Source organism: Balaenoptera borealis (genome assembly GCF_965194805.1).
Source record: "Balaenoptera borealis genome assembly, chromosome: 12".
NCBI lineage: Eukaryota > Metazoa > Chordata > Mammalia > Artiodactyla > Balaenopteridae > Balaenoptera > Balaenoptera borealis.
In genome coordinates, this window is record NC_138869.1 from 10,332,995 (window position 1) to 10,347,100 (window position 14,106).

Sequence of the window (14,106 nt, forward strand, 5' to 3'; positions counted from 1 at the left end):
GAGTCACAGGGATTTTCTGAATTCTGGATCTTTGTGGGATGCTTTCCCTGTGAGCAGATGTTACCACCTCACAGATGGCAAGAGACCAAGACAGGTTCAGGTGGACCTGGATTTTAAGCAAAAGAGCCAACCAGACAGGAATGAGCAGACCCTATGTGTAGACGACCTTGCTGTGCCATGTGCTAGCAGGACAAAGCACACTCCATGGTCCTGAGCCACTGTTTGGAAATCTCAGACACAGATTTAGAGATTTTTGTCTAAGTTCTGAGCAACAACACACTTTGAGAGCTTAGGCACAATTCTTCCAGGATAATGATAACCAGTGTGAATACAAAGCTTTTACCATTCACACCCAGAGTTCATAGGATCTCACAGTCAACCCAAGTTTGAAGCAGGAGGTATTATCCCCATTTTAGAGATGAGAAAATTGAGGCTGCCAAAGGTGGATCCCAGAGCCCAAAGCAGAGCTGCATGCTCCAAATCCTTGTCTCCTTCCACCCCCTGTTGCCTGCCTCAGACACGCAGGGCTGCCCCCTAGGACAGGTGCATGAGCTTTGTGGCAATCATTGCTGCCATCACGAGGTGGCTCTCGCCTTCTCTGGGTCTTGCAGCCTGAAGGAGAGTAAGGCGTAGTGATAAGGGGACTGGGCTTTGGGTTCAGACAGAGCTGACTTCTCTTTCTGGTCCAGCTATTTACTAGCTGTGAGGCTCTGGGCAAATGGCTTGACTTCTCTGTGCCTCAATTTCCCCTGTCTGTAAAGTAGGGGAAGTAATAGACAAATAAAGTGGTACTGTGGTAGGATTAAAGAGAGAAATTTTGTAAAGCACTTAGCACACAGTAGACATTCAGTGCATGGGGATCACATGAAAGGCAGTGTGGGCTCCTGAAACAGCCCTGGGTGTTTCTAACTTGTAATCCCCAGTTGAAACAGCAACCTCCAAATGCCAAGATGGTTTGGCAGCAATATCACGGAAGTAATAAAACAGGAAGAAGCACCCGATGAATACCACTCTGCCAGGAACAGCCACAGAGAGTTTGTTCACTTCTTTAATTTTTAAAAATGAGTAAGCTGACAATCGTGTACCCTTTGAATACCCAATAAAAACGTTCATTATGCAAAACAGTACAACCTTTTTCATTTTTTAATAATACTGTAAATATTTCAGAAAGGATGTATTGTTTCTAATGAATATCAAAAAAGTCACTGCAACGACGTTTCGCCTGCCCCCGCATTTCCCTCCCCAAAGTTACCCAAATACTAGTAGGAAATTACAAAAAGCAAAGAACAAAACCCCCCCCTCCGCCCTGCACCATGAGTCCCGTGAAGTAAGTGAAGTGCTAAGTGCCACAAGTACAATGCGGCACGTCCCCAGCTAGGCCGTGGGGCTGTGCGCTGGTGACAGTGGCTGGTGGAGAACCGGTAGCAGGAGCAGTGGGGAGACCCCCTCCCCGACCTGTTGGGAGAAGAGCAGACGAGGATGGACACAGGTGGGGGCTCAGGCGGAGCCCCGCTCTTCCTGCATCCATTTCCTGGGTCCACCGGAGCAGACAGCTCATCCGACTTCCCTGGGGGGCACTTGGCATCCCCCTTAGCAAACGCGGGCTTCAGATGGGGGCTGGCCGGGGCAGAGAAGCTGGGCATTTGGGCCAACCAAACACGCAGGTTTATTACAGGAAACTAAATCCCCTGTTTGGAGAAAACTCGCATTTCCACCGAATAAGATGGGGAACATAAAGGAAAAGGATAAAGAATGCACCTTCCTCCCTGTCCCCAAATAACTCAGGATCCAAGGCAGAGGCTTGACGTCAAATCCATTCAAAGAAGAGAGGGGTCAGCCAGGGAGGCCTGCAGCAGCACCAAACACCACCCCCAGATGCCAGGGCTGTACCGAGGGAGGGGTGGGAGCCCCCATCTCCCCAGCAGTGAGGCTGAGGCTTCTCAGCTCCCTGGCCAGAGAGGCAGGTGGGTTGGCTCCTGGGAAAAAGGTAGGGAAGAAGCCTTGTGAAAATTCCAGGGTTCTGCTGGTGACAGGAAGGATGGGGGTGGGGATTGGAGGTCACAGGATGGCAGGAGAGGGAGGAGGGCAGCGGTGACAGCGAGAGGGAGGAAACGAGGCAGGGGGACAAAGAAGGGGCTGGCGGAGGAAACCAGGCTCCAGGCCCAACCATAGCTCCCTCCCGGGAGGCTGGTGGAAGGTCCTACAATGCAGATCCCGGCGGGGGCAGTGGCAGGACAGACAGCCGCAAGCAGAATACAGGCTGCTGCCTGGGCCCGAGAACCAGCGCGCAGGCAACTCCAGCCAGCCCTGCTGAGGAGGACAGAGAGGCAGAGCCGAGGGTGCGAGCAGACGGCCAGGAGGAGCCCCGCCACAGGGCCGAGGACCTGGCTGGTCTTGAGGATGGGAATGCTCATGGATGAAATCAAACCACATAGTTTCCATGATAAACTTGATTTTAAATAAGGGGGTGAGGGGCAAGGGACTGCCCACCTGCGAGTCTTCAGAAGAACCCAAGATCAACAGCAGGTCTGCAAGCCAAGGAGGCCCGCAGAATATCCCCAAGAGATGTAGCCGGGTGGGCAGAGCCTCAGAGGTCACCTGATCCAGCCCTCCCCACTGGGGACACGCAGAAGCTGAGGCCCGAGAGGGGAGGGAAGTGCCCCAGATCACTCGGTGGGGCCAGGGAAGAGGAGGGCCTGCCACCCAGGAGTCCTGAGTCTGCTGGGACTTCTTCTCGGACACAGCCTTGCTGTCTGCAAACCCACCTCTAGGAAGCTGGGGATGGGAAAGGGAGGGGCTGAAGGGGAAGTATGGCAGCGCGGAGGAAGGGCAGCTGCACGCGCGCGGTCAGGGTCAAAGGTGGGACACGAACCGGTCGGTTCAAAGGCTGATGGAGGGGGACAGGCATTGCTCCCGCCCACCTGCCCCACAGCCCGAGTATAAAAGTCTGACCCTATGATACAACTTCTTAACCCCTAGAAAATGCTGGTTAAAACCGTCCTAGCACAAGAGGATGATACTAGTCCCTGTACAGGATTATCTCTTCGTGTTGTTACTCACATGGCAACTGGGGGGCGAGGAGGGGATGTGACTTGAAACCAGAGTGGGTGCGGCCACCTTAAAATTAACTTGTTAATAAATCCTGTGCAAAACGAGCAAGCCTCTACCATAAGGTGAAGTACGTGGTTCAGGTATTCATTTGTACACAGGGCGGGGACGGCGGGGACGGCGGGGACGAGGAGGAGGAGAGGCATCAAGGTGGCAGGGGCGCTCAGAAGTGCGTCTCCTTCTCTGTGATAGCTGCAATGGTCCCGTCACCCTTGAGTTTGGCGTCACAGTCATTTACCGTCACCGTCCGTGGGGCTGCCCCAAGCTTGCCCCGCGTGTTCAGATCGGCGCTGGGGGTCGTCAACTTCCGGAATTTCTACATGGTTGGAGAGGAAAAGAGCTGTCTGAGAGTGGCTGCCAGGGTCCTGGGCCTGCCTTGGCGCCTCCCAACGGCACGGTGGACACCTCGGGGCAGTGGAGCCACCAGCCCCAGCCCTGCCACGCAGAGCTCTGTCCTGGACGACGTGTGGACCTCCGGGTCTCAGTTTCCCGCCCCCACCCCCGGACATGGGGACACCAGGGTACCCACTGCTATCACTGGATGAGGAGTAAGGAGACAGCGAGCGGAAGTGCCCACCCTGTACCTGGCCCGCTGCAGGTGGCCAGGACGTGAGAGCTGTACCCAGGGCTGCTTGCTGCATCCCTCCTCCCGTGGAGACAGGGAAGCTGGGGTGTGAGCCGCTGCTCAGCCTCACTACGTGTGGGGCAAGTCACCTAACATCTCTGAGCTGTGTTTTCCCATCTGTGAAATGGGATAGGAGTACCTGCCCGAAGGGCTGCTGTGAGGATGAGCTACGGCACCTCCAGAGCCGTTCATATAATGATCGCTGGATAAACAGGTACGTTTCCCACAAAAGGCTGTCATCACGCTCCCCATCCAGGGGAACAGGCGGCGTGTGTCTGAAGACGGAAACGTTATCCCTAAGGCCACAGCCTCACGCCGCCTGGCAGAGTGGCCGGCTCTGGGCTGGGCGCAGACAGGGTGGCCATCGTCTACTCTACCAATGAGGGAGTGGAGGCCACGGGCAGACCCTGGACACACGCTCCTGCCCCCTCGGCCCGGCCTCGGGTCCCACACCTCAGCCTCATGTGCACCTCCAGAAGACATCAGGCCAGGATTTGGGAGGCCTTTCCTGGGCATAAACCTTCTCCCCAGGAAGGCTGGGAAGACTTTGGGGTGGCTGGTTTCTTATGATCAAGGTTCTGTTTTCTCTTTCAGATCCTGCCGTGCCTGAGAGAGGCTGGACCTATCCTGCCCGGGTGGGATTAACAGGCAGATCCCGCACCCCTGCCCACCCCTCGGCAATGCCGAGCACCTCCTGGGTGCCAGGCACGGTGCTAGGCTCCTGACACAGGACAGGAGCTGGGAGCACGGGTTCTGGAACCAGACACCTGGCCTTGACTCCCAGTCCCACCACTTAACTGGGGCAAGAACTTAACCCTCTGTGTCTCATTCCCTCATCTGTCAAAGGGGGTCACAGTGGCACCTGCCTCTAGCGTTGTCATGAGGCGGCCTCAGATTTGTTGACCCATCCACAGCTCTTAGCACAGACTACCCACCCTCACAGCAATTCTCTGACCCCATTTTTCCTTCCAGATCCTTCCCATCAGCGGGCAGAACCTTCTGGAAATGGAGGGAGGTGAACTAACTGGCAGGGTCCTGCCATGGCCAAGGTGTTAGGCCTAGCTCCAGGGCTGCTCTCCTCTGGACACGTCTGGTCCCAAACCAGAATTAACAACTGCCCTTGACCTACATTCCCTGCAGAAGCGGAGGACCCTGACTTGCTCCGAGGGCACGAGCAGGCTGGAGAAATGGACCTTCCCTCTCAGCTTGCCCCTCCTGGCTGGATGTTGGCTTTTCTGGAGCTCAGGCCCCTGGGTGGGCAGGAGGGCTGGCTGGAGCCGACTCTGAGCTGGCTCTCACCCGTGGGTGTCTGCACACATGCCCCATGCTTGTGAGGCACAGGTCAGCCCCGAGAGCCCCGAGAGTTGGGGCAGGAATGAGGCGGCGGGGGGGGCACAGGGTACCTGCTCCATCACTCAGAGGCTGTGTGCCCTTGGGTAACTTGCTTCACTTCTCTGTGCTCAGCTTCCTCACCTGTGACATGGGGACAGGAAGCTCCTCCACCTCACAGGACTGCTGTGAGGATTCAGTGGCCTAGTGCTTGTAGATGGCTTAGAGCAGCGTCAGGCACACAGCAGACAGTTTGCAAAATGGGCGAGAAGCTGACTCAGACCTTCTGATCTGCCAGCGGGTGGGAAAGGAGAGTGAAGAGAGAGTGGGTGCGGGGGGTATGACGGGTTGGGGTCCGAATTCACTCTGCTACCAAGAGACCACATACTGCAGGATTCCACTGGCAGGAAACGCCCATAAGAGGCACACACACAGAGACAGATTTGTGTGTTTCTGGGGTTGGGAACAGGGCTTACTGGGAATGGGCACCAGGGATCTTAAAAATAAATAAATAAATAAATAAATAAATAAATAAATAAATAAATAAATAAATAAATAAATAAAAATATTTGCAAACTGATTTATGGTGATGACTGCACTACACAGAAAGTTACTAAAAAAACCCCACTGAATTGTGTACCTGAAATGGGTGAATTTTATGATATGATATAGAAAACATACCTCAATAAAATTGTTAAAACATTTTGGTTTGCCAATTTTTGGCTGTGTGATCCTAGGCGAATGACTTAATTTCTCTGAGGACTAGAGGAGATGCAGCACGGAGAGAGCTTGGCACAGTGACGACACAGGATAGGTGTTCTGCAAATGTCAGACCCTCTCCCTGTGCCCTGGGAATGGGGTCCTTAATGAACAGAATCAACAGAGCAGTAAGAGCTAACACTTGGTCTCTCTCTCTCTCCCAGGTCCTGGTCTAAGTGCTTTCCCTCTGCATACTCACTGAGTCCTCAAACAACCTCTGTAAGTGAGGGACTGCTGTTGACCCATTCTACAGATGAGGAAACTGAGGCTGAGCTCAGGGAAAACGTCTCAACCCCGAGGCCTCAGCACAGCAGTACTGACGAATACCCGCCAGGGAGGAGCTGGCCAGGCTTCCCCGGGAGACACACACGGGCATGTTCTCATCACACCCATTGCTCAGATGAGGAAGCGGGGACCCAGACGTGCCCATGGCCGTGCCCACACTCACCAGCCCTCCCAGCACAGCCAGCCCCACCCTGGCCATACCCCCCACCTCTGACCCGCCCTTGCTGACCCCTACTCCCAGGCTGCTCACCTCCGGCAGCGTCCCCTCCGTCTTCCACACCTTGATGAAGACCCAGAGTGGGATGCAGAGCATGGAGGACAGGGCCATGAGCCAGCCAATGCCATAGCCCCAGGCGGGGTAGGTGTAGATGTTGTTGTACTTGAGGGGCTTGTACTTGACCAGGAAGAAGATGAAGATGCCCTGCGGGGAGACGGGGAAAGGTCCCTGGGGCGGCCCTCAGCCTGCGTGCAGGCAGCCAGCAGGGGAGAGTCAACCCCATGTGGTGGCCTCGGAGAGGTGAGGCCCTGCTGGGTCCACAGCGAGAAACACGGGGAACTGACCCCCACAGATCCCAGGAGACCCTCCCCGACCCCCAGGAGCCTCATCTCCAGCCTCTGCCCAGTCAGGAATTTTTATTTTTCCTAGCTACTTCTCAGGGCTGGTTTCAAAGCTGCCTTTCAGAACTAAGATGGTTTGTGAAGATGCTCTGAGATACTTCCAGTGCCAAGAACGGGTGAAGAGCAGGGGGTTTTGTTTTTTTAATTAAACATCTTCTCACAAAGGCCTCTCCCGGTCTGATCTGAGGGGCAGAGCGTGAGCCCTCTTTACCCTCACGCTGTTGCTTCACTGTGAACAGCAGAGACAAATGCCTTTCATGGGACCCTCGGCCCCACAGAAGCAGGTCCCAGTCGCCTTCTATACATATGCAGGCATAGAACCTGAGGTCCCAAGAAGGGAGGTGATTTGCTCACAATCACACAGCAAGCTGGTTGCAGGGCTGGGGTCCTAGTGAGGCCCCCTGGCCAAGCCCAGAGACTGTCCCCACAATGCCAGCTTTGAAAGGTGTCAGGTGCCTAGGACTTTCTGAGGGCACAGAGGGTCCCCAGGGGGACATCACCTCCTCAGTCTCGGCCTCAACCAGGTCTGGGCTCTGGGGTGGAGAAGTACGTGGGTGGGTGGGTGGGCTGCAGGCGGCTCCTGGCAGGGCCCTTACCGCACAGATCCCGGGGGTCACGACTTTCCAGCACCATTTGATGAGCGACAACGGCCGGTAGCCAATCATGTCTTCGATGTTATCATAGAAGCGGTTGCTTCCTGTCCAGAATAAAGAAGATGGGCACACACACCCCAGAAGATTTCTGTACAACACTCAGAGGGAAGGCTACGAGTGTCTGGTTTCCCCAGCCCAAGACAAATTGCGGCAGGAACCCTATTTACCGCTTAAAAACTACCAAGGTGTTACATATGTGAGGTGTCAGGATAAACTGCAGTAGAAGGGACTCTGGTTCAATACTGGGAAGACCCCTTCTGACCTTGGGCAGTGAGGTCCAGGAAACGGGCAGGAGTTTCTGGGGGAAAGGAGGAAGGTGGTCCCTCTGAGGCAGGGCCAGGGGCTGGCTGACCTGCACGGGGGTGGGGTCAGGGCTCTGAAGGTGAGGGCCGGAGGGGTGGCCTGTGGGGTGTCTGTTCCCGAACCACACTTGGGAGTGTGCATCAACCAGCCCAGCAACCCTGACGCACTCATCATACGGTTTGGGGAACTGGAGGACCAGAAGGCATGTGCTGACTGAGGGCCAGGCACTGGGCTGGCTGCTTTGCCTACATTACCTCCTGCTCGGAGACATGGTGACTTTTATTTTTTTATTTTTTATTTTTTTAGCAGTTTGGTTTTTTTTTTTTTTAATTTTATTTATTTTATTTTTGGCTGTGTTGGGTCTTCGTTTCTGTGTGAGGGCTTTCTCTAGTTGCGGCAAGCAGGGGCCACTCTTCATCGCGGTGCGCGGGCCTCTCACTGTCGCGGCCTCTCTTGTTGCGGAGCACAGGCTCCAGACGCGCAGGCTCAGCAATTGTGGCTCACGGGCCTAGTTGCTCCGCGGCATGTGGGATCTTCCCAGACCAGGGCTCGAACCCGTGTCCCCTGCACTGGCAGGCGGATTCTCAACCACTGCGCCACCAGGGAAGCCCCATGGTGACTTTTTATACTACTCCATTTTGCAGATGGGAAAACTGAGCAGAAGGACAGAATCAAGGTCACAGTGTCTGAGCCGGGAACCCCTCCCTCTGCTGCAGGGATATAAAAGCAGGAGGGTCTCCCGACAAGTGGGAAAGGACAAGAAGTCCCTGAGGGGAGGACGAAGAGGTTGATGCAGATGGAGACCAGCCACAGGGAAACCAGGCCCAGCCGGGTCCCGGGTGCCTGTGTGCTGGGCACCATGGTGGCCTCTGGGGTGTGGGAGGCCTCGGCCTCTACTCACCGTACACCCAGCCGATGCAGATGCACTCAAAGATGGCCACAAAGAGAAGGCACATCCCACTGGCGGCGTAGGAGTCAAAGAGCTGGAAGATGTACATGCCGCCCTGGGAAGTGAGAGGACAGAAATATGGACAGAGTGACAGACACACTGGAGAGCAGGGTCAGCCAGCTGGCCTTGGGAAGGGCCCTCTGCCCTGCGGCTACCACCAGCCGGGACTCACTTCCACCCGGACAGACTGGTCTCCCCAGGGTCCTGGAACACTGCGCCCACCACACCTGGGCGCCCCCTAAGACCACCCTCTGGGGGTTGCTGGGATTGCGATGGTTTGTCTTGTCCCTGCTCCCCAAACGTCAGAGACAACACAGAAGACCAGAGACTGGAGGTTGGACAGGCTCAGCACCTCTCTCCAGGTGGCTGTGACAGCCTCCCCACTGGCCTCCCTGCCTCCAGCCTCCCTCTCCTACCCTTCCACACACCAGCTTTCACAGGGACCTTTCCAACCTGCAAATCCAACCATGTCACCCTACAGTTTACAATTACCCCTTGGCTTCCTTCAGCCTGCCAGCCAGGGCCGCCCTCCTCACTGGGCCTCAGCTCCCCTTCCCACAGTCCCCCTCAACGTGCTCCCTCCTGGACACACCAAGGGACTGTCTCACTTCTGTGCCTTTGCACATGCTATTCCCTTTCACTGGGTAAGTTCCTTCAAAGCTCATCTCAAATGTCACCTCCTCCAAGAAGCCCTCCCTGACAGCCTCATTCTTTCTTTGGGCCTCCATAGCACATTTTAAGGATTCATAGTTTAAAAAAAAAAGTGTTCCGCCATTGGCTACTCTGTTAGCTCTGAGCTCCCGCTGGGAAGGCCGCCCCACTGGTCCTCTGTGTGTCTCCCACCCTCAGCGCAGGGCCCAGCTTGCAGTATGTCCCCGTAAGTGCAAGTTGAATCATATGGAGTGAGTGCCCCATTGGGGAGGGACTCTGAATGGCTTGTCCACAGCTGTGTCCCTGCTTCTGGACAAAGACTCGGCACACAGTAGGTGCGCAATCTTTGTGGGATGCAGGAACAAAGTGGGCCAGCTCTGTGATATGCAAATCTCTGATGATTAAGTTCAGTGGAAGGCCAGGGAGGTGCAAGCTTGGCTGGCCAAGGTGATCTGGGAGGATCTCTGGGAGGCAGGGGAGGTGTCTGGGTGGGCAGAGGAGGGGAGGCCAGATGCAGGTGTGGGAAGGCTTGGGATCCGTAAAGAAAATCCTACAACACAATGAGAGTCCTTAGCGGGACAATCAAAAGCAGCAGAAATAAAAGTACAAAAGGGAGGGAGGGTCGGGTTGGGGGAGGTGTTCCAAATGCCAGGACGGGGGTTAAGAGGCCAGGATGAAGCCTGGACAGCCTCCTTATGTGTCTGCCACGGGGACCTCTTGGGACTAAGCTTCTTCTCTGTGTTCCCAAAGCCCCCGGGCCTCCTTCTGTCATGTGAAAGACCACACACCCTGGGACTATTTGTTTCCTCATTCATCTCCTCAACTAGATCAGGGGCAACATCTCAGTGCTGAGTCCAAGTGGTCCTAGTGTGTGACAGCAGGGAGTGGTGGGGACTGTGGCTAACTGGAGAGCAAAGGCCCCACGTGGCCACACAACTCCGGTCGATTGCTGCTGGGGGACGTAGGCCTGGGCAGCCACGTCTACAGATTTTCTGGAAGATGCCAAAAATCCAAATTTTCTTGAGAAATCTTTCTCTTTAATTTTGGTAACCTCTTAGTCTTAAAAAATCACAGTGAGGGGGAAACAACATGGATGGCTGGGCCGTATCTGGTCTGGGGCCTCCTGTCTGTGACAGATATGGTAGGCGTTCAAGTCTCTGAGGGTAAGGAGCTTTCTGAGTTAAACCCAGGACTGCCCTCCTAATTGCTCTCCTGAGGGTCTCCTTCCACAAACATCATACATTAAAAAAACCCAGAAGGAAGCCTTAATGCAGTGCTCTCCAAGTGCCAGCTCTGTTGTAACTGGTCCCCAGGTCTCAGTCTAGCTGATCCTGCACAGTGTGACCACAGGGCAGGTGCTACAGTTATCCTCAGTGCTCACGTGGGTCGGGCCAGTGAGAATACGCACCACAGGCCACCAGCTGCCCAGCCGTGGGGCTGAGGACTGAGCCCAAGTGTCCGGCTGCAGAGCCCGTGCCCTTCACCACCCACCACACTGCCTCAGTGGAAGATCAGATATTTGCGGACTATTTTTTCCCTAGAGCAGAGCTTTAAATGTGTTTAAATGAGGGAGAAGATCCTGCCAGCAATTACTGAGGCCGACAGGGCCCATTTGGCAGTTTGAACTTCCCGGTGTGATCACTCAAGGACACGCTGGTCCTGGGCAGACGCACGCAGCACTGGCTCCCTGATGGGCTGGGGCCCCAGGTGCCCCGGGACAGACCCGAGGCCTGGAGGAGGGTGGGCTGGAAGGCTCTGTGACACCAGGGCCGGTGTCCAGGAGGGCCCTCCACCTGCCTGCTGCAAGCCGGGGATGCCCTCCAATGCCTGCTCTTCTTGTAGAGCCACCAGCCTTTTTAAGGCATCAGGTTAACCCCCCAATTTGTGCGTGACAAAAGACTCTACTTTGCATAATTAATCAGCACTTAATGAGGCCCTGCTCACTGCCTCGCTGGTTCTCCGTGTGGGGAGAGCAGAGGAGGAAACGAGAAGTGCTGCACCATTCATTTGCTCAAATGCTGATTATCACTCCCATTAATGTGACAATGACTAGGAGCAATAATAACACCAGCCACCACGCCCCAGAGCCCACCCCGTGCCAGGCCCCAAGGGTGCAGAGCAGGTCAAAGCCAGCTCTTGTTCTTGAGGACCTCGGGGCCTGGTGGGGGCAGCAGGTGAACAGACAGTTCATTGTAATGGCCAGAGGGAGGCTGAGCTGAGCTTAGAATGAAGTCCTGAGTGGGAAGGAAAGCAGAGGAGGCTTCCAGGAGGAGGTGGCATTTGAACTGAGAAGTGGAGCACGACGATCAACAGACGGACTTCAGTACCATATCAGCTGCTTTGACAGATTCTGAATTCCCTCATTTCTTTCCACGTTTCTTACAAAACCTCTTCTTGTCTCTAGACAACAGTTTTTAGGCTTTTTGGTGGGGGGTGGTTTGGCTTTTAAAATTAATTAATTTTGTGAGTGTGGATAAAAAGATATCTAATCTCACCTTCCCAAGGTACTTAAGAAAGTATTTATTAGACAGGATGGCTGCAGGAGGGAAGAGAATCATGGCTTTCTGAGACAGTCTTAATTTAGGGTCATGATGAGCCCCTCCTGACCCCAGGCAGAGACAAGAGGGTACACATGAAGGGCTGGGGCGGGAACACACAGCGCCTGAAGGTGCCCAATTCCTCACGCCTAATCTCAGTGATGCCCCAGAAGAGCCTCCTCTGAACTTGAGGTCGATAATAGTAACTAGTTGAGGGTTCCGTAGCTGACACTGTCCCCTTCACCCAGAAGTTACTAAAAGGGGTGGCCCCGGCATCCAGACGTTCATGATGACCAGGTAAACCCAGCCTTTCCCTCTGGGAGTTTTATTCCCTCTGGCGGTGAAGTGGAGACCTTGCGCTGAGCACTTACACACGCAGGACACTGAGCTAAGGCCTTAATGAGAACTTCCATGGAGTCTCACAGCAACCCATTACAAACGTAAGAACACGGAGTCCCCGAGAAGTGCTGGACCTGGAGCCAGGGTCACACAGCTAGTCAATGTCAGACCCGCTAACCCAAAGCCCAGGCACTTAACCCCTGTGCTACCCTGTTCACATCACTTACCTGTATCCTTATCACTCACCTCCGTTAACATCACGAGGCCCAGAAAATAGGAGGTGACCGACAGGGCCAGGATGAGCAGCTCCCGCCGATAGCCCCTCCGGAAGACCTTGGGGTACATGTCCACCACAGCGGTCACCAGGCTTTCCACACACACAAACTGGACAGGGTAGAAATGATGGTGTGAAACCCAAGAGAAAGGCCGTTCTTAGTGGCCCTGGCTCCAGGCAAGCACAGCAGCCTTAAACCCTGGGCTTCCTTTCCACTGGGTCTCACCTTCATTCCCACACTTACTCACCCTGATGGAGGACCCAGGAATAAAAACAATAATCCCGGCGTTTACAGAACTCCGGCAGGCCCATTTAACACATGAGGACCCTGAGGCTCAGAGAGGGAAAGTGACCTGCCCAAAGTCTCTCAGCAAGGAAGTGGCAGGGTCAGGACTTGAAATGAGGTCTCCTGACTCTAGAATTCCTTCTCCCCCCATGCTGCCTGTCACGTGCCTATGTGCTGGGCCCTGTTCTGGGGTCAATGACTTAAATGAGACTCAGCCTCTGCCTGGGAAGCAAGATGGGAGTCCCTGTAACTGTCCTGAGAGCTGAGGGCTCTGCTGCTGGCAGGCTCTGGTCTGTGGGTGGGACTTGACTTGCTTTGTCCTCCAGGCCTGTGACATTTCCCCTGCCCTTTGCTTCTGGTGGGCAAGTGACCCTCTGCTGGGGGGAGGGCAGTCAGGTGAGCTAACACCCAGCTCTTGTGTTTGGGCTGGGCAGGCTTCAACGGCAGAGCCTGAGCCACTAAGCATCTGTGTCCCGCCATGCTGAGACAGGGCTGGGTACGGGATAAGTTACACTCCTACTCACCCATCAACACCCAGCCCAAATATCCCAGCACACCCCTACCCCCCTTGCCTGGGTTCTCCCAGCGCTGTGGGCAGACCTCCTGCATGAGCCTTTTCCTGACTGCTCCTCCTTGCCTCCTACTTGGGCAGAACAGACCTCCCCTCTCTTCCCTGCCTAGTCCATATCCCTCATCTCGTGGGGCCCGTGATTGCCCTTGATCTGTCTCCTAGCAAGAAGGTGAGACCCTGGAGGGCAGAGGCCACATTGTTTTCGTCTATTTCCAGTGGCACAGAGGAGATGCTCAGAAAATGTTTAATAAATGAATAATAACAACAATGGCAAACACATGGTGCTTGTCATGTGTCAGGCTCAGTTCTAAGCAGTTAACAGATATTAATTTATTTAATCTCTAGGTGTTAGGTCCTATTATTACCCGTTTTGTAAATGAAGACACGGAAGCACAGGGGTGTAAGCAACTTTCCCTGAGATCAGAGGTATAACATATTAGGGCCAGAATTTAACCAGGCAATCTTGTTCCAGAGGCTGGCTGTCACCACTGTGGGGCACTACCCCCCTTCCCTGGAGCCATTCTTTGGCTCCAAATCCTTTCTGGTTCATGTCCACCTCCTTAGGGTACGGATTTCTATCCTTATTGTGCAAAGGGACTGTAGCACAGAGAGGTGAAGTGACTAGCCCAGAGTCACACAGCTGGCCAGAGTCGTGCAGCTGGGACTCAAACCCAGCCCTGTCTGGCTTCAACACTTGGACTCTTAGCCTCCAGGCTGCCCTGCCTCTGCAGCAAGGCTGGCCGTGCTCATCCTTTCTCCAGGGTCCCCAGGGAAGGAAGGAGATGCCAGGGAGCCTGTTGATCCAGCACCTAAACTGAA

The 14,106-nt window shown here is 54.7% G+C and overlaps 1 protein-coding gene across 3 annotated transcripts in view; it reads right to left on the minus strand.

The window, feature by feature from the left end:
* Positions 1-1,034: 1,034 nt before the first annotated feature.
* The window catches only part of SLC6A11 (solute carrier family 6 member 11), a 122,208-nt gene continuing 109,136 nt past the window's right edge, over positions 1,035-14,106 (minus strand). Inside the window, exons 10-15 of one of the 3 annotated variants that reach the window (XR_014232335.1) lie at positions 12,403-12,540; positions 8,582-8,684; positions 7,321-7,421; positions 6,357-6,527; positions 3,873-4,008; positions 3,310-3,424 (exon numbers count right to left, since the gene is read on the minus strand). Coding sequence is in view for 1 of the 3 variants with exons in the window: in XM_082345570.1 (XP_082201696.1) it covers positions 3,272-3,424; positions 6,357-6,527; positions 7,321-7,421; positions 8,582-8,684; positions 12,403-12,540 (666 nt within the window). In the remaining 2 variants the exon portion in view is untranslated. Of the gene's footprint in view, positions 3,425-3,872; positions 4,009-5,206; positions 5,354-6,356; positions 6,528-7,320; positions 7,422-8,581; positions 8,685-12,402; positions 12,541-14,106 lie in introns of all 3 variants that reach the window. The other 2 variants (XR_014232336.1, XM_082345570.1) reach the window with 2 other exon arrangements.